At 38.9% G+C, this 20,004-nt stretch overlaps 1 protein-coding gene across 4 annotated transcripts in view; it reads left to right on the forward strand.

Moving 5' to 3' along the window:
• The first annotated feature begins 6,980 nt into the window (after window positions 1-6,980).
• NOVA1 (NOVA alternative splicing regulator 1) overlaps window positions 6,981-20,004 on the forward strand; it is a 150,348-nt gene continuing 137,324 nt past the window's right edge. For 2 of the 4 annotated variants that reach the window (XM_084287598.1, XM_084287594.1), the window contains exons 1-2: window positions 6,981-7,541; window positions 9,438-9,581. In XM_084287598.1, the coding sequence (XP_084143724.1) occupies window positions 7,406-7,541; window positions 9,438-9,581 (280 nt within the window). In that variant the 5' untranslated portion in view covers window positions 6,981-7,405. Of the gene's footprint in view, window positions 7,542-9,437; window positions 9,582-17,060; window positions 17,202-20,004 lie in introns of those variants that run through there. The other 2 variants (XM_084287595.1, XM_084287597.1) reach the window with 2 other exon arrangements.

Here is a 20,004-nt window from a genome sequence, read left to right on the forward strand (position 1 = left end):
TGAAATATAAATCAAAATAATGTATATTTTGCAACTAGCATTAAAATTATAAAATAGATTAAAAGTAATTAAAGTGAAAGTGGTCTCATATTTTGGTATCTTTTCATGGTTCCAGTTCTGCTTTCACTGAAATAAAATTACAAAATGAATAAACCGCCAAAGTAAATCATAATTTGCCACCATGTCCTTTTGGCTCAAAGTGGTAACTGAGTAATTTTGATAGTCTTGTACCACTGATGAGCTCTGTTTTAACCTCAGTGCACTAAGGAATACTCTTTGTCTCAAATAGGCGGCATTACAACTAATCCCTATGTTTTTCTTGGACCAGATAGCCTTTGTGCTGCTGACACACAGCTACCTGTTTTTATGGCAAACAGTGAGGTTATGTGCCAAATCATTCTGACCAATTTATCCTGACAGCAGGTTTTATGTGTTTACGCTTCCCCACTAGGAGAATTTTCAATTCAGGGGTATTTTGAAATGGGTGATTTCATGCAGACAGAAATATAAAGCACCGGAACCATTAAATTTTGTTGTTGGAATAGAATAATTTCTTAAGAACAAACTCTCAAGGTATTTGCTAAACCTTAGGCAAGAATCAACTGAAGCTCCCAATGTAAACTTGTATTCTTGAAGGTAGTAACTGTTGCCTAAAATCACTCTGTGCTGAAAATTAATTTGTAATCTACTGGCATATGGATTTTTATATACTAAGTCTATAAAAACATTTTTAAAGATTACTATATCTCTTTTAGGAACTTTTCCTATTGTAATGATATTAGAGATGTGACTTCTATAACCTTTCCATTGGAAAAAATCCTACTGCTATGCTAATACTAAACTTGCAAAAGGATTACTTTTGCTGAAATAGATTATTATTTGGAAAGTTGATTACAAATTATACTGGTAAAAATTTATTTTTTTTTGTTGGCAGTTAACATAAATGAGTTTGCCAGTATAATTTTACCAGCATATGTATGTTTTTAATGGTCTCAGGTAATATAGGTATTTGGAGTGAGTGAAATGAACATTGCAACTCAGTTTTTACTACATAGTTTAATGCACGTTTTTTTCATTAAACAGAAAAATCAGTACCTTTGTCTGCACTGTATCATTCTTGTTTTTCCTTTGTCCCCTGTGCAACATGTTTTCTTTCTCCCTTTCCATTCCATTTTCAGGAAGATTTCTGATCTTTTCCACTAAAACAACTCTAATTGTCAACTGAACTTTAGTAAATTTCCAGGCAAAAATCATGAATAAGGTGTGTCATAAGACTATATTTAAAATTATTACTACGTTTTCACTATTTTTAATTTATGAGACTAACCAAGACCATATTAGCCTCTTTGAGAGCCTCTCTGAGAGAATGACTGAGCTCTAACAGAGATGGTCTAACAACCACTTAGGGGTTGCTGCATTATTTCAGTTCTCTCAGATCACGGGAAGTGGTGTAGTATTGCAGAGGACCAAGCCTTACAACAAAATCAAAGAAACTGATTTTTCTGTTAATGTTTCTGTATCATCTTTCATTTATCCTAAAGTGCCAAAAATTCAAATAAGTGATGGGTGGGAAAAATGTTACATAAAATAGCGATGCTGCAATACCGATTCTAGTAAGAGATTAAAAACAAGTATGCCGATTCCCTGAACAAATATCCTATTTTCCATACAACAGATAGATGAATACATCCTGTAGTATCTGGAGTGATAGCTGGCTGTGATGCTTCACTGACATTCTTTTGTAATACAGTGCTAAGAGGTATGCAATCAGTACCACCGTAAACTGACGTAAACTACACAAAGTGATCCTGCTGTTTCTCACGTACTATGCTACATCAGTGTTTCATTACAATGGCAAGTACCAGTTTCAATCCCTGAGTTATCTATTTCAGTATTTGAAAAATAAACAAACTGGCAAGAAGAATACTACTGTTGGAAAGCACTTTAAATCATATCTTCAGTTTCCTTCATTCTAAGAAATAAAAGGTCTTACTGTACAACAAGATCACCATGGAGATGTCTTTTGGGGAAAATTCTCAAGCCAGTGGAGTTTCATGGATCATATCCTGATCCTAGTCTATTCCTTGTGAGGGATGAAAAATGATCTTGTCCTGAGGTTACCTTATTTTTCACACTGACATCTCAGTAGGTCCTCACGTAACCCCAAAGTAGAAAGAACACAAGAATAGCTTATAAAACAGATCTTCATCTGTAGGAATTCAGAATTTTGATGAATATTGTGGAGGAGGAAGTAGGTGATCCCTCAACCAAGACATCAGAAATGGCCATTGATTTCCTACACACACTCTTTCCTTCCACTTCTAAGCAAAGAATTTTGGCTAATATATTCATGTTATGATAAATAGCATGGTCAAATTATTACTTCTTTTTTTTCTTTACCTCAGTTTATCAGAAAAGAAAGCTACTATGCAGTAATGGTTTATAGTATGAAAGGGTCTAGCAGCTGTCTCGGCTCTTTTCTGTGAGGAATAAAACTGTTAACACTTGCCTACTACTTCAGTAGTGCATATAATACAGCTGTGGATAATAAAGGGAACATAAATACTGGAAAACAAATAATCAGGTCCTTTTCTGTCAAAATGAGAGATGTTTAGCTTTTTCCTCTAGCCCTGGGTTTAATCTTCCTAAGATTAACATTGCAGTAATCTAGAAATTCCACTGAAACTTAAAAATATTTACTGATAATTCAATATTTAAACAAAGAACAATTGGATAGCTGAATCAAGAATGATAATAGTGTGACCGTTAGACTATCAAAGAAAACAATTCATAAACAGGAAGCTGAAGTTAAAGACTTGAAAGAGAAAATTAGATTTTTTTTTTGTAACTAACTGTAGGTTTAGTGGAGCAGAGCTTTGCCAGGCATCACAGCAATAGTTCGATAATGAAAAACTCCCAGTAATAATGGCATTATTTTGGACAAAGACCAAACCTGTTTTCTTTTACCTAAGCTGGATGTTTAGGAGGTATTATTTTTTAATTTAATGATTATTGGGCTCTGACATGTTTCCAATAAGGGGAAAAACAAACTGTTCATTCTATTAGCCAGAGGAGAAGTATCCATCACCTCTAAAAGAAACAGAAGGTTGAGTTTGGTTCCTAAGGTGGTCACTGAACCACTAAAATGTGAATCAGTCCCTAATACATTAATTCATTTGATACACATTTTGATGCTCAGTGGAGCTTATCCGATTAGGAGGTGTTTACTACAACTTTACGCCAGTTATCCTGTGAATTTCTATTTGTTAAAATACATATTTAATTACTTTGGTTTATGCTTCTTCCTAATCCCTGTCCTTTCTAAGGACTGCTCTCATGCCTGTGGAAGAGTTTAGTACGAACACAACCACCCACACCTTCACCAGCCAAGTGCGTTCTTAGAAATAAGGCTGGCAAATTGAACTTGTATTCCATTCTACCAGTGAACTAACTCTTCCTGAAGCTATAGAATATATTAGCTGGTAGGAGATAAAGAAACAGGAAAAGGAATCAAGATGCCAGAACCGAACATTGGTTAGACATGCTAGTCTAGAGCTGTTTGAAAAAGAAACACGGATCAGCAGATGAGAGAGTGGGGAAAAAAATGCTGGTAATTATTTATTTTTTCCATTGGTTCTTTCTCCATAGAAATCATGGCGAAGTGGGGACAAAGCTGTAGCACAAGCCTCCACAACTATTTCCACTGCTACTTCAGACCACAAAAAATGCACGAGGCTGAGAGTGCCGCAGAGTAGTGGGGTTGTTTGCGAATTTCCTAACACCCATTTCATTCCCCACCTCCTATGAAAAAAAAACACAGCTTGCAAAAACTACCTGTGACCTCTGCCACTAGGGGGCTGCGCTTTCTGACATATGCCCCGAGACCTCAGTATCCCTGCTCCAGGCAGGTTACTGGCTGTCACAGGCGGTGCGTTTACATAAGCGTATTCTGAAGCTATATCTGTAGTAACTAATAATCTTGTTACTATTAAATTAATAGTTGCTGAAATGTTAATTATATGCAGATATTTGCTTAGTTAAATAGAACCACTACTAAGAAACCATCTGAGAGGGTAGTTCTATAGCTTTAGTTAAATTCTTTAAAACCTATAAAGAGTCTACTTAAAGGTACAAGAAAAAAAAATTAAAAAGCTTATCTTAGTGGGACTGGGAGATAACATATCAGGAAATTATTAAACAAAAGACATTCTGTAAAGACAAGGGGAGGCAGACATTCCGTAAAGACAAGGGGAGGCACTTGTGAGACAGCTGTTTGTGAAGAAACAGACTAACACAGGACAGACATCTGCTGAGTCTGAAGAAATTAGGTTTCAGGATTACCATTTTCCTCTGAGCTTATGGAAGATAGATACACAACATACACTCTGCTTATCACATTAAAACCTTTTTTTTTTTTTTATTCTACACTTCAATATTCCTGTTGTTAGGATGAAACAATACTTTTGTTTAAAGAATGTAATCAACTAAATGTTTTATAAGCTAATTGGAGCTCCCAAAGGGAAGACTTGCAGGTGCTGAATCCAATCAGATCTGCCACATAATTAAAATTGGTGTGGGGGGCACAGTAAAACAGATGTGGTCTTAAAACAAGAGAATTGTTTGATTCCACGTTACTACAGATGAATGGGGCATGTTCAGTGAGATAAAGGGAGCAGTGTTATAATTTGTACAGTTCCGCTGCGGAAATTAACTAAAGATGGCTTCACTTGAACATTGTTTTTTATTTTTGTCTTCAAGATTTTCTATCCGTCATTTGCTCAGTTTACGAATAAAAAGAGCTCCGTAAGACTGATGACCCTTCAAACTGGACCGGAGATTTTCAAGTCATGCCACGCTCTTTCTGGCTCAAATACTAATTAAAATTCTTCAACTGGAACTTAGTAAAGAAAATGGAAGAGCCAGAACAGTCCCCAGCTTGCTGTACCATAATTGTGTCAGCAACTGCCAAGGTAACAGAAGCCTAAAATTGTATTTCAGTCAGTAAACTAAGCAATTATGAGTCAGAGTATCTTAGATACAAAGGGTACATGATGAGTAGGAAAGTTCCACTTTTATACAATATTTTTACTGACCATACATGCAGCTTGTTACTGAAACTGCTGCATCTGTTTCATCTGCCCGGGAGGCTAGATACTGCATTCTTGAGACACAATTCCCAAAGAAGTCATTGAAAGTTTCCTATTTACAACGCTAGATCGGCTTCTTAATTTGTGAATGCTTTTGGGCAGGAGTCTGTTCAGATGTTAAAAAGCCCATGTATTAATATCCTATAGCATATTAGCTTATCTGGCTCATAATTTATAAGGATTTATAAGGGGATGTGCTGTATTATATATTATGCATGAAAGTTGTATTTTAAGCTCTAAATATTGTTTTGGGCAGCATTAATAATAAGTGATTACTGAAACCATGGCAGAGTCTCCCTGGGAACTCAGAATGGAAACTGGATTTCATCCACAAATAGTCGGGTTTTAAGCTCGCACTGTGAGAGGACTCCAGTCAGCAGCCATTCCGTACACACTCGTAGCAGTACGAATTTAGCACAGAGAACGGTTTAATGCAATAAATGCGCATTTCTAAATTTTGTACAGAATGGATGCTCTAGTGCTGACCGCCACAGCTATGCTTACACCACACCGCTAATTTTTTCAAAGGCAAGGAGTCGATTAAGCAACAAAGACTCGAGCAAAAGTGCTCGTGCGGCACGGAGGCAATCCCCCCGAGCCCTGCCACCCCTCCCCTCCCCTCCCCTCCCAGCACCCCTTTTTATTTTTATTTTTTTATTTTTTTAAGCCGAACCCTGTGAAATTTCTAAACGGGAACAGCCTTCGCTGCAGGGAAACGTCTTCGCCTTGCCCATTAAATATTTACGTAAGGAACGCAGCGCTGCGTCGCACAGCCCCGGCTTAGCCCAGCTGTCACGGCACGAAAATAATATCTTTATTATGCTTCGCCACAAGCCCGCAGCACGCAGTCTGCCGCGTCCCAGGCTCCCAGCGCAGCGCTGCCGCTCCGCACCCCCTGGCCCGGGAGGAGGACGGAGCCCAGCCCGGCCCTTCCCTGCCCGGCTCGGCTCTCCCCGCGCCTCCTCAGGCGATGGCAGCCGTCCTCCCCCGCAGCTGCGGGCCTATAAGGCGCTGCGCGTAACCCAGGTGACGCCGCATCACGGCGGGGACCCTCCCGGGGCGGGAGGCGGCCTAGCCTCCCCCCCTCCCTCCCTCCCTCCCCCCCCACCACCAGCCCGCACCCCCGCCGCAGCGGTTAAACCGCCCCCGCCTCCCCCCCCAACCGCTCTTCCACTCGCGACCCGCGATTGGCTGCGTCCTTCAATCCCAGCCTCGCTCTCTTTTGTTCCCATTGGCCGTATCTCCCGCCTGTCTTGGCGGCAAGCCCCGCCCTCCCTTTTTATACCAGCCTTACTCACCCCCCCCCCCCCCCCCCGCGCCCCCCACCTCGCCCCCCCCGTCCACCCCCTGCCTCCCCCTTCCCGGCCTGCCCCCCCCCGGCTCTAACCTCTCCTGCCTCGGGGGGTTTCTGCGGCGCAGCCGAGGTCGGCGGGCCCGTGCCCGCGGCCGGCCGAGGCAGGCGGTTGCCGGGGCGTTCGAAGGAGGCGGCGAGGCTGGGGCTGGGGCGGGAGCGGAGCCCCGCCGCGCAACCAGGGACGCCCCCAGACACACACACACACGCACGCACACTCACACCCCCGCGTCCCCCAGCCCCAGCCCGGCAGCGAGGGGGAGCATGAGAGCCCGGCAGCGGCGCTAGGGCAGGCAGGGAGCGGAGGGGGCTCGGAGGCGGCGTGAATCATCTCCCCCTCGCTCCCTCGCCCACCATTTACACCGCTCGCTCCCTCCCTCCTTCCCTCCTCTCGCTCCCCCTCCCTCCCCTTCCTCCTCTGTCTCACTCGTTCTCGCTCCCCTCCTCTCCTCTCCCATTCTCTCCCCTCCTCTCCTCTCCCACTCACTCTGTCCTCTCCTCCTCCCGTCTTACTCTTTTCACTCTCTTCCCTCCTCCTCCTCCTCCTCCCCTCTTCCCCTTTCTCTTCCCTCTCGCCCCTCGCTCCCCTGTCTCCCTTCTCATCTCCTGACACTGCACTGCAGCTGCTCCTCCAGCCAGCGCTGCCTGCTTCCCTCCCTCCTCTCCTCTCCCTTCCCTCCCCCCGGGTGCCAGATAAACAAGGCGCGCAGCATCCTCGGCAACGCTGAGCTTAGCTCTACATTTTCGAAAAGGACAAGAGAACGGGACGAGCCCCCTCCCCTCCTCCTCCTCCTCCTCCTCCTCCTCCTCCCCCTCCCCCTTCCTCCTCCTCCTCCTCCTCCCCCTTCCCTCCCTGCCCCCCCACCACAGAAGGGAAGAGACAATTCTCCTCCGAGAAGCAGCAAACATGATGGCGGCAGCTCCCATCCAGCAGAACGGGACCCACACCGGGGTTCCCATAGACCTGGACCCGCCGGACTCCCGGAAAAGACCGCTGGAAGCCCCCCCCGAAGCCGGCAGCACCAAGAGGACCAACACGGGCGGTGGGTATAGCCTCCGTCACCTCCCCCCGCCCAGCCCACCCATCTCTCCTCTCCTCTCCCCTTCCCTACCTGCCTGCCTCCCCCTCGCCCCCCCCCCCCCAACCCCCCCAAGCATTCCCATTTCTCTAATGTTATCATTCATCAAAATGGCGTCGGTTTTCAGCATCTACCGGGCTTTTTATTTAATATCCACGCCGGGGCTGCGGAGCCGTGACCCCGCGGCGGGGAGGGGGGCGCGCAGGGGGCTCCCGCAGCCCCCCTCGCCCTTTTCGCCATGGTCTGGAAGGAGGCGGCAGGCGCGCTTCCCTCCCTTCGCATCCTCCAGGTCACAAGTTGAATTTCAGCCTTGCCCTGCGTTTTTCCTCCTCCTCGGCCTCGCCGCTATTGTCAGCGTGTGTGTGTGCGCGGCGTTTGTTTGTCTGGCTGGGGGCGAGGGCTGGCTGGCGGAAGGGGGGAGCCGTCACTCCGCCGGGGGGCTCAGCGGCTCGCATCCTGCCCTGCCCGGATGAGATGAGTTATAACGGGACCAGCATCGCCTCCCTTCCTTTGCGCTGGAGTCGTCATAACAATGCACCGAGGCGGAGGTGAATTCGTTTGCCCGATATTAAGAGCAGCAGGCTAACTGTGCGCAGAGCATCTCACGGCCGGCTACGTTAATATGGATAGGCACTATTGTCACACGCAGGCACTGCTTCAGGAGCTCCTAGTCGTGAATAAGAAAAGTGAGGTGAACTTGTATTGCTCCTCTTGCCTAGGAAAAAAAAAAAAAAAAACAACAAAAAAACACACAACAACTTTGTAGAACAGATTTCCTGATAAAAATCTTGATATTAAAGCAAATGGGACATGCACATAATTACTGGGGAGAACCCAAGTCTGGGGAATGAACTAACCCTTATTCTCCTGCACTTTACACAGCCGGTTGCAGAAGGTTTCTCAGACTTCAGTGTCTCTGGATTTAAAATTAGGATGGTAGCACTGATGATTTCAAGGCTGATTCAGTTGTTGAATCAGACTGGGAATCCTTTTCATTTTAATTTTGTATTTTTCATTCATTTCATATATATTTTTCCTGATCCGATTGTGTGCTTTAATGCTAGTGGTGGATGGAGGACTGGCATTGTCTTGTCACCTTTTAAGTGTGTCTGAAATAAGTGACTTAGGCTTTTGATCAATTGGGAAAAATTCTTCTTAATGTCCTTTAATTAATGAGCTTAAAAGAGATCATTGTCGCTTAAGAAGTGTTAAAGGAATACATCAGGATTACTTAGGCAAGTGATCCCATCCGCACCATGTTGAGTTGTTTTCTTGGCAGTGGCTGAAATGCTTGGAATAAAACCCCACATTTTGGGTGGGTTATTTGGTAGCAGAGTAGTCGTTTTGCTCACTTAAGAAGAATGCATGCAATAGCTAATTGCTATTCTCATGTGTTTGCTAATGACAAACAAATAGCCCATCAGAATTTACAATTCATTCCTTCTTAATTTTGGCATTTCTTTTGCAGTATTTTCAAGCAAGGTTGTAGTTGTCACTAGGCACGTTTTTGTGCAGGGCTCCCTTTTTTTAAAAAGGGGTCCAATCATTTCTGTGTGTTGTGGTTACCAGTGGAAAAATCGAAAAAAATCCACCTTAGGAATACAACTTTGATTTTATTCTTTTACAGAATTAAGGAATATATATGGATTCTGTAATTTGCTTAGAATAAATATACGTATTGTAAAATGTCAAAGGCATAGTCCAAACGTGTCTTGCAGAATGACGCAACTGGTTAGATGTAAATGCATGAATTACTGGATGAATTTAAAGATGTAACGTTTTATTTGTGGGTCGGGGGGTGGGGTGGGGGGGAATCAAAGTTTTTAACCCATATTAACCATGCATATCTCAATTTTTCAGAGGATGGCCAATATTTTCTAAAGGTCCTCATACCTAGTTATGCTGCTGGATCTATAATTGGGAAGGGAGGACAGACAATTGTTCAGTTGCAGAAAGAGACTGGGGCCACCATCAAGCTGTCTAAATCCAAAGATTTTTACCCAGGTACGTGCAAAAATTAGCCAGTTCTTTATTTTTAAACCCCATGGGATATATGTACATGTCATGTCAGTATGTTTCAAATGTTGGCGACTAAGCATCCAGTGCTACTGGAAGCGATATTTATCAAAAAAGTATTCTACGAAATGCAACAGTGAATATAAATGTTCTGACTTAGTTGGACTATGAAATGAAATGGTTACTATCTAGTAATTGAACTGCTTGAAATATGTTTAAAGATGTTTGTCAGTATTTCTGAGAGAAAATCATAAGCATTTTCTGGTTGCTTTGTTTTTTAGTTAAAAAATAAAAAATCGAGCTTTAAGGAACCAACTTGACAGCTGGTGTAAAAATAATTGTTCGTTTGAAGTTTCCAGACATTGTAATGACAATTAAGCTAGAATGAGTAAAATTGAGAGGCTGCCTCTTAAAGAATGGGCCATTTACTTTAAATCCATTATGTACCTTCTTTATGCCTCATTGCTTTGTTCACTGGCTCTGGAGTGAAGGAAAGAGGACAAGTGCTGCTCTTTAGGTATTCTTTATATTATGTTTATCTCGATGGTGGAGGAAAACTCTATTATAAAAGTGAAATGCTTGGGACAAATAAAGATACAAGTATTTTGTATCAGCTGTATTTATGCATAAGAAACAGGTTTTTAATATTGGTGTATGACAACAATAATAAATCTGAATTAGTATTTCTCCTTTAAGATTTCTAAACGGGGGGGGGGGTCTTACATAATGATACACAAGATATTAGCTTTTGTAATTAAATATTTTTTTCCTAAAGATAAACAAAAAAACATTTTGTAATTGAACTGTGTTCTAGAGGAGTTCTTGTAAATTGATGCAAAATAACGTAACTAATTCTCTTTTTGGTGTTTTGATTTTATTTTGAAGAATAGCTGGTGGTTTAGAATTGAGTAGGTGTTACTGACTTTTCTGTTGGAAAAATTAGAGCTGTTTTGCATTTGATCCATTTTAACAAGATGACTGAATCCTGTAAAATAGTGAAGGTAGTTGGTATGGGCATAAGCAGAACACTAATGTGTTAGTGTTTAGCTTTTCCTGTCTTCTAACTTTAGTGTCAGGCAGAAGTGGATTTTTTTTTATTAATAGAGAGATTGTGGTCTCTTTACGATGATGATTTTTGTTATGGAAATTTTAATGCACCTGTTGTATGTCTCCTTAATGAATGCAGTTTATAATACTCACATGACAAAGGTTAAAGTAGTGTGTATAGGTTTTCCTGTTGAAAGATACAGTTTATAAACTGATGCTTGTTGTCTTTGATTTTTTTTTTCTTTTTTACTTTTCTTTCCCCTTTGAGAAAGTTAGGAAATAAGGTCCTTTATTTTGAAAGGTATGGTAGGGTGGAAAAAAATCAATGTAGGATTGTGAAAACTCTTGGAAGAAATAAAAGCATTCAAAAGAGCCTGATTGCAGAATTAATAACATAATCTGCGTAAAGAGCCGCAATAGTGAATTAAATTCACTGTCAATAGATGAAAATGAAATAGATTTTCTGCATTATACATGAGGTGGTATCACATATGCAAGGATGTTACAGAAAATTGGTGTTTATGAAGAATATTCCAAATACCAAATTACAAGCCTTTTCATTTTACTACAGTTTATTTACACTCTGTTGGAAAGGACGCTCCAAAGATTAGATCTTTTGTTCAGTACTCTAGCATATTTCTTCTGTTTTCTGATTAAATCAGAATTATATATTTCTTTGTGTAGCAAATTGTAAAGATATAGCGGTAGTAGTAGCAGAGGAACCTTTGAAAAATAAAAATTAGCAATCTAGAATGACGCGAGTAAAAATGTTTGCAACAAACATGTTATCTCTTAAAATCAGTAATAGTAACAATGTAAATAACTAGTGCAGTAAGGCTTAGTCAATTTCAGTGTAACAGGTGCAAATGAACTTCCAGTTTGACTTTAGACAGTCTGCTTTGAGTTTGCAGCCATGTTGTCATATTGCAAATGAGTCTTTTAAAGAAGTTTGTGACTGATACCTGCTAAAGCATGGCACAGGTCTGAGAAATGGACTCCCTTGTGGCTAGCTCTTCTTAGTCTTTGTTTGCGTTTGACCACAAGCCCATGGAATTTTCGGAGGTCCTGGCATTCCCTAAGCTGATAACTTTTGGGTTTCTTGCAGACTCTCATGCTTGTACAGCATTAGGGAAGATGTACCTTGTGTAATGGCTAATATAAAGATATGGTTTATTTTTCTTCCAGAGTTTCATAACCAATTATTCTGGTTTCATAATACAAGTTGGTTACTCTATTCTATTTATGCATGTGACTAGAAATGCGATTAATGTACACTTCGTTATGGAATGTTCGCTCACTGAAGTTTCTGTGAAACTTTTTCGTTTTTCCAAAACAGTTTTAGCACAGTCTGAGTAAGTTGCTGTTTGGAAAGGAGGAAGTTGGATGTAATACAGAAGTCATGCATAGTTCCTATGATCTAATAGTGTTCTTTCTTTTTCCTGTGATATAGGACTTCAGTATGCAGACTGATTTCTGTTGGAATTAATTTTGTGCATCAAAAGGTGACATAATTACTGAAGAATTACATGGCAGCTCTAATTACAAGACATTGAAGGAAAAAAAATCAGCCTTTCACTGAACGTTTTAGTTCACAAAATAGGAAACACTACATAATTACATTACTGTCCACTAGAGTTTTATTTTTGGAGTACACAACTTATTGTTCTCTTTCCAGGTTACCAGCTGACTTTTTCTAATTGTTTGGACTTCTGCAATTTAAACTTGGATATTGTGCTTAAATTATTCCCAATTCCTTTCTCTTCAGTCCTGTTCCTATATTGTGGAAATAAAGTTAGACTGGCAAAAATACGCCCTATTTGTAAAATAATAGGCGCTGATTCCTTCTTCAGAGAAGTATAGTGTGTGTATTGACTAGTGAGTTCTGGTCCAAAATTTAAATACTGACACAGCCATTCTGTTTTAATATCAATAAAGTGAACTCATAAAGTTGGCCCTTCTGTGGGCCTATGTTTATGTATGGTTGTATTTTGAACAATATAGAAGTTAGTATTTTTGTTGTATTAAGCTCTCATTGTTTTATCTGTTCTTCCATTCTGAATTGTAGTGAGCCCTGGACTGAAAACTACTGTGGACATATGTATTTTTTTTTCCATTGAGCACTCCCCCCAAGTCTCCCTCTCTCTCTCTCGCTCTCTCTCACTCACACACACAGACACACACACACACACACACAAAATTATGTTACATCGCATCATGTTGTTTATCTTGCAACAGGATCTTGCCTGATCTGAACTTGGTGCTTGAGTGAATTTGAGCTCGGTCAGTGTTTTTTAATTTATTGGAATATGAAGTCATGTGTGTACTTAAATTAGATCATATTAAGAGCAGAGATTAATAAAAACATAATTAAATGGGGATAAGGTTTTACTGCTTTTAACAATAGAGTAGCTGTGTTGTTTTTGTAACAGATTTCTAATTAGTAATGTTCTCTAAATATTTGGAGAATACAGAAGGTCAGAGTTTCCTTCCCCTGCCTCATGTAGAGAGTGTATGAAATGTGTGTCTGTTATGTTTTTACAGTGACTTGTATTCGAGATGTTTTGTGTTTGAAAGTCCGTTTTTTTTTTTTTTTTTTTTTTTTTAAACATTCATGAATTCTGGGGGATTGTCTACCAAATCTTTATGGATGTGTCCTTTGGAAAATTATATTATTCTGACTTCTACAAAACCTTTCAAATTTATCGAACGTACAACTAACCAGAGGAATTTATAATTAAGCTCACTTTCTAGCTTCATTACTCCTATTTAACAGTTAGGGAGGGGGAAGGTATAATATATCAAGCTTGGTTCACCATTATTTTCTTTATTTAGAAATCAGTATGGCAGTTCATTAACCACAGAAAATAATCTGAAGTTTTGTAGTGAAAAGAATCAGTTTTAAAAATCAACACTTGAAATAGTGTCAGTGAAATAATATATTTCAGCTATGGAGGAGAATAAAAAAATAAAGGAGAAATAAGACAGCTAAAAGCTAGATTGGAGTTAGCAATCTGTTGTCATGGTTCCTTGGAGGTGGTTGTCATACGTCAGTAATTGCATCCCAGTTTTATTCTTGGTATTTATAATTTTTTCAAGATATTGACATGGGCTAAATAGAGACTTCATATAATATAAATCTAAGTTTTTAAGATTCTGTTGTAAACATTTACTGATATGACCAACTTCTGGGATAAAGGAACTGGGGAGATGACTAAATAATGAGTAGAGATTTCAGAGGTGGATTCTTTACAAACCTACACAGCTCTAAAGGAGCTATAATTACTGATCTTTCTACTAGGAAAAAAAAAAAAAAAAAACACAACAGGAAAAATCCCAAGTGTTGGTTGCCAGCTGTTCAGAGAGATAATTCTCAGTTGGACAGTTGTCAGTTGCCTAGTTACTGGAACAGAATAAAAAAAGTTAGCTTGTTAGACTGCAGATCTTTAGTACATTTTACATTTAAAAGGAAGCTGAAACTGACTGTGTAACTTCATCTAATCTTGAGATTGTTACCTATCTAATTTGACCCAGTGTGAATTTAGCAGCTTCTCATTTGACAGGTTTAGAAAAATTTTGAGAAGTTTAGGTAGAAATTTTACACTGATGTTTATGTTTGAGTGAATAAACTTTTACATGGCAAATGACTCTGTGGTTTGCAAGAAAATGCTGTGTCTTTGTCTAGTGTAAGAAGGGTGATAGATTTGAAATAATTAGTTAACCTTAAAAGCTACTTCTTATGCATGCAGTTGTTTGGCAAAATAAAGGACAGGTCACGAGGATATACTATTTTCTATCAAGTTCAGCTTTTCTGTGTTTGTTTTTCTCACTGTAGTCTTCAATGGAGTTGAGAAAATAAATGATTCTCAATAGGTAAGAAAGTGTATATGTAGATGAATGTGCTAGTGACAATATTACATATTTACTTCTTGATTAAATTGAGGCTTCTGCAAAGCAGAAATTTCTGCATTCCTTAAGTGTATCTATATTATGGACTTGTAAGTTCTGGGGGAAAAATAATTAAGAAAAATAGCAGAAGTCTGTAAAAACTAATAATTTAAAATTTCCGCTTTTCATGAAGTTTTACGTTTCTGTACAAGACTTAGTGTTTCATAGACAGATCAAAGTTTTTATGGATGTGTTTGGAGCATAGGTCTTGGAGCTAATATTTAGAAAATATAATCAGGAAATGTCTGAATCTTGTAATTGTTTTCTGTTTGTCCCTTATGCAGTAAGAGAAAAATTTTCTTTTTTTTCTTGGAGGCTGTATCCTGGAGCAATCAATACCTTTCTCAAATGCTGTGATATTGTTAGTTCATTAATCAACAGCATTAACTCCAGATACTTTCCTCTGTAGTTGACCAGGGAATTTATTTAATCAGTGATCAGTAGCTTTTTGGCTAGGAAAGGAGACCTTGGATTTACTAAATTTGTCAGACCAGCTATTAGAAATAGAGCATAGAGGGATTTGGGAGGAGGGCTTGTGCCTGATGGCTGTCTCATTTCCGTCTTTGGATACAGCTCTAGCATAAAGTTAAGCAACATCTGTACAGATTTGACTGACAAACATCTCGCTGGGATTCATCATTGCATCCTACAGCAGGTGCAATCAGCTTTTCAGTCCATCTTAAAAAGAGGTTAGTTTGTTTTTTAATGTTTGTCGACTAGCCAGCGGGAGTTAATGACCTGGTGAGGAGAGTGGTAGTTGTCGGTTGTCCGGTGCTGGAATGCTGCAGGTAATTGGGCTGGACTGGTGAGGGCTGTGGCAGCGTGCTTCTCACGTTGCACTGCAGCTGCTCTTGGTCTTAATTAATCTGACCCTCAGTGGCTGCAGTGCCATGGTATAAAGCGCAACGTGTACTAGAAATGGAAAAGCTTCGTTTTGAGTCTTGCTGATGGCCATGTTTCTGGGTAGGCCTTTCGGTTTTCTAATTGGATTTGTTTGATACTAGCCTAAAATCTGTACTGTGCTTCAACTTAAAACTGTAATACGGTTTTCCTATGTCAAATATCTGTGGAATAGCGAAGCTGTTAAACATGTTAGTGAAATGTCACTGTTACAATGTACTTAAAATATTTGTGTTTATTCTGACAACAAATACAACTGTCTGTAAATGAAAATAGTTATGGTGTTCAAGCAAATGGAGTGGGAGGAGAGTAAATAAAATCAAATGCTTAACGGCAAATTACCTTTACTTCTGTTTCACTTTGAACATGCCTTTTATATTTGTCTGGTATTACTTTATTGCGTACTTTAGTACGCTTTGTAGTAGGGTATAGTAGTTGATAGTATTGGATAGATCAGTATTGTGATGCTTTTGAGGATTTGTAGCAGTGTGGAAACATGTAAAATTGGAATTTAGTATTTGGCAGTCAGAATAAATGAATGTACATGAGCAAATCTGTTAATTTACTATAGAGATAACTATTATCTTGCCTGTATGACACAGCTTTAGGAGACTATCAGGTTTCTTATGTTTATCCTGGTGTTCAGGGCCGTTCTGTTGTTCCATCCCTCAAAGGAAATACCAAATCGGAGTTTAGCCTAGAGTGTTACACTACAGATGTGTAAGAACTCTATTTCATCCTATTTTTCTTTTGATTTTGCATCCCAAATTGGGATTATAAGGATTAGCTATGTAGCTTGTATTGTAAGTGAAAGAAGTGATCATCAGGATACTTTGTGTTTAAATTTTATTTAGTAGAAATATTAAATGGTTTTAAAGCATAATAAAATGTCAGCTATCTAAATTCTCCCCATCCCCCCATATTGACATGTTTTCACTATAACGTATTTGTTAACTAATTATGGTTGCATTTGATTGGGGTTTACTTAATATTAAACATTCTGTTCTTGTTGATTATAGCCAAGCATTAACATTCATTTGGAGGCACTTAACTGGTGTGATTGAAATGTCAGTTTAAGGCAGTATTTGGAAACATGTCTGTGGAAGCCAGATCTGAACTGTAAAATGCTAGGATGCCATTGTGACTTCTGAACATGAATTTGTCACTCTTCACTTCAGCTGGTTATGAGCGATACCATTATGCGTTGCTTGTCTTGACTTCTGAATTGCAATAAGTTTCATGTAAGGTTTAAGTACTCTCTGTGATTAATGGGCAAAATTAAGCTTTCTTCATGAAAGGCCAGAGAACATAGGTTGATGTATGAAGTAACTGGTGTAAGTAACCAGCTGTGTGACCAGATACACTATTCCTTCAAGTGTTATTAGAGACAGGGTTCAAAGTTACATAGTGGTAATATGAATGACCTTTGGGGTCAGTTGTCTTAGTCCCTACTAAGTGAGGAGAACAGATAGTTGTCAGTATACATAGATGAAACTGATTATGTAACATTAGTGTTTGTTAGAGTTAAAGAAGCATGAATCTCAGACAAAATTTCATATTTGCCTCATCTTGTAGGTTTTGATTGTGAAAAGACTAAACACCTGTTTTTCCGTCATTGATCTCTCACTGCATCCTGCAGGGCCTGTCATCTCAGCATTGACAGGATCAGATGAAAAATACAATCGATGTGTTGACATTTTTTTGAGAATCACTCAGGTAAGATTACTTGTTATACAGAACTACAGTGAAATTCATGGCTGCTGCTAATGTTTCACAAGTTGGAGCCTTTGCATTTTCAATCATTAAATTAGATACTGAGGTTCTCTGCATGTTCCCTTGTTTCTATTTTAAAAGCACTTTTTGTGCCTTGCTCAGTGCCATTTAACTCTCTTGTAATTTCCCACATAAAGAGCTTCACACATTTGTACTCTTTTCCCCCACTTCATAGAGTGACACCTGTTTGCTTGAATCAAGAACCATAGTGCACACCTCCAAAGTTCCTGAAAGATTTGTATGTACATGTATTTTGTTTTATTTTGAAGTAGTGACTTGAGTTCTTTTTAAAGAGCCTTCATTGGCAATATAGGGAAAAATATCTGTAGAGAACCAGATAATCAGAGGCAGCAGCAATTTATCATTTTCCTAATTTATTCTAAGCTCTCATTTTTCAAACTATATGTGAAAATTCACAAATATTTAACTGGATATAGAACTATGGAGTCTCAAGTCAAAATTATTGAAAATATTTATATAAAATGATGCATTAGCCAAGTATGAAGTGGCAGATGTCCATCTAGCTGACTTCGTTCAGTGTCCAGTATGCATATGCGTAAACTATACCAGATTGTGTTCCCAAAGAGTTAAGCAGTGAATTTACATCATGGCATGGAAGGGGGAGGAAAGACCAGTTGGGCCATATGCCAGATTGGAGCTTGATCTAGCTGAGGTTTATATTTTGTCCCTGTCTGTAATCTGGTGTTTCTTGAGTGTAGATAAGATAGTGTATAGTAGCAGCAGTTCAGGTGTTCCAGTGGATACTGTTTTAGCAGCGGTGCTGAGCTGGAGTTATAGTATATTAATATTTGTAATGTGGTAGTTTACCACTGCTTTTCCTGAGGAAGACAAAAAAAAAAAAAAAAAAGGTGGCTTTTTAGCACTTTGTTGTCCTGGCTTTGAAGAGAATTTCTGTGGAACAATAGAGGCTCTTCTGGCATTTTGTCAGTGCAGATTTTCAAGGGTTTGCAACAAAGTGCTGCTACTGGATGCTGTAAAGTTTTATAAAAATGATTTATTGCAGTAAGTGATAGATACAGAACATCTATGGGGTTTAGTTTCTGTCCTGCATGTGTGTGCACACTTCATTGTATGTCTTCTACTTACTGTATTAGATGGACACTTGGCAGCTCTGACAATCTAAAATAAAAAATTGGATTTCCCAGAAACTCCTTATGATTGTATCACTTCTTAATTTCTGAGTCTTTTACTGTGAGGTGTAGCACACTTTAAATCTGCTAGTTTTTGTTGGGATTACTCTTCTTCAAGCATATAAATACTAGCATATTGAATTGCTCAATAAAAAATGAACTGTTAAATTTGCTTTTTTTTTTTTTTTTTTTTTTTTTTTCAGGAATAAAAATTTTTGTTTAGGTTGGTGATAATGCCAAGTGCTCATCTAGTATTTGCACTGCTTTTAACAATAATAAAATATATAGTATACAACTTTATAAGCTGCGTTCTAGTTTTGTATGGATCTATATCTATGGCTAGCTGTCCTAGTAATTGCCAATGTGATGCGTTAAATTAAAAAAGTTTTTTTATATCGAATTTAGCTCAGAAAAAAGTTAGGACAATTTTGCGTGATAATTGAGCAAACCTAAGATTTGATAGGAAAGGCATTTATAGGATATAAAAGTCTTGCCTGGTCTTGCCTGGCCTTTTCCAGCTCTTCCTTTTTCCTTGAGTTCATCATGTGTTCTTTTTCTGAATAACTTGTAAGGAAACAGGGTAGCCTCTGATAGCCAGATTTTAAATCAGATTGCTAAAAACAGAATAGAAAGTGTATGTAGAAATCTACATGCAACTGCTCACCTAAGAGTCAAGGCATGTTTTTGAAAATCAATTAAATGGGCAGCTGTTTTTGTCCTCCCTTATGTTTCCCATACCGTCTAAATACAAAAAAAATCTTCAGGTTATGCAAGTGTTTTATAAATTTGTATGAATTTTAGTCTTACAGACGCAGTCGATAATGGTTGCAAGGCTGGTGTTTGCATTAAATATCCTATTTATACCTAGTAAACTTTAATTTTTATTTCAGGTAACTTTCTCGTTTTTTTTTTCTGTATTATCCAATGGATCGTGTTTTCAGTAGTATTTACTGTTTCAAAACATGTTGTTTTGATGTTTAGTAGTAGTTCTAGTTCTGTCCTTCACGCTTTGGTAGCTTAGAACCATCTGATTTTGAGGGTGCAGACATGAAAAGGGCACAGAACTTAATCATCTGGTTTTATAAAAATAAGTACTTTATTTTTTTTCCCCTCTCCAACACATATACATATGCTCAAAATTAGAAAAACAAATCCCATGTTTATTTTTTTTTTGTACTTCTTTTTAGCTTGCTAGTATGGTGCATAAGTGTCTACTGTTCTTCCAGTGTTGGCCAGTCCAGGCACATGCTGAATTTCATGTTGTGCAAAATTGTTTTTGTAGATTTTCTTTTCAAAAGAAATTTCCTCTTGTACATTTTGGCAGCTTTATATTGGCTGTCTGAAGATTGTTAAATTTGTCACTATTATTTATCTTTAAGTATTTGTCTTTTTTACTGGAATGGCCAGCCTTCATTTCTCTCAATACAAGCTTTCAGAAGTAATGACAATAATTTACTAAGAGTTATGATGTTAAAACCACAATTAAAATTTAGTGACCTTTTCCTAAAAATACGCATGTAGTTAAACAGGCTTCTGAGATAATGCAGGGATTTAATCTGTGAAATGTTGCATAGGAGATTAGGATAGGTGATCAT

This window comes from Netta rufina, assembly GCF_964035555.1.
Source record: "Netta rufina genome assembly, chromosome: 5".
Taxonomy (NCBI): domain Eukaryota; kingdom Metazoa; phylum Chordata; class Aves; order Anseriformes; family Anatidae; genus Netta; species Netta rufina.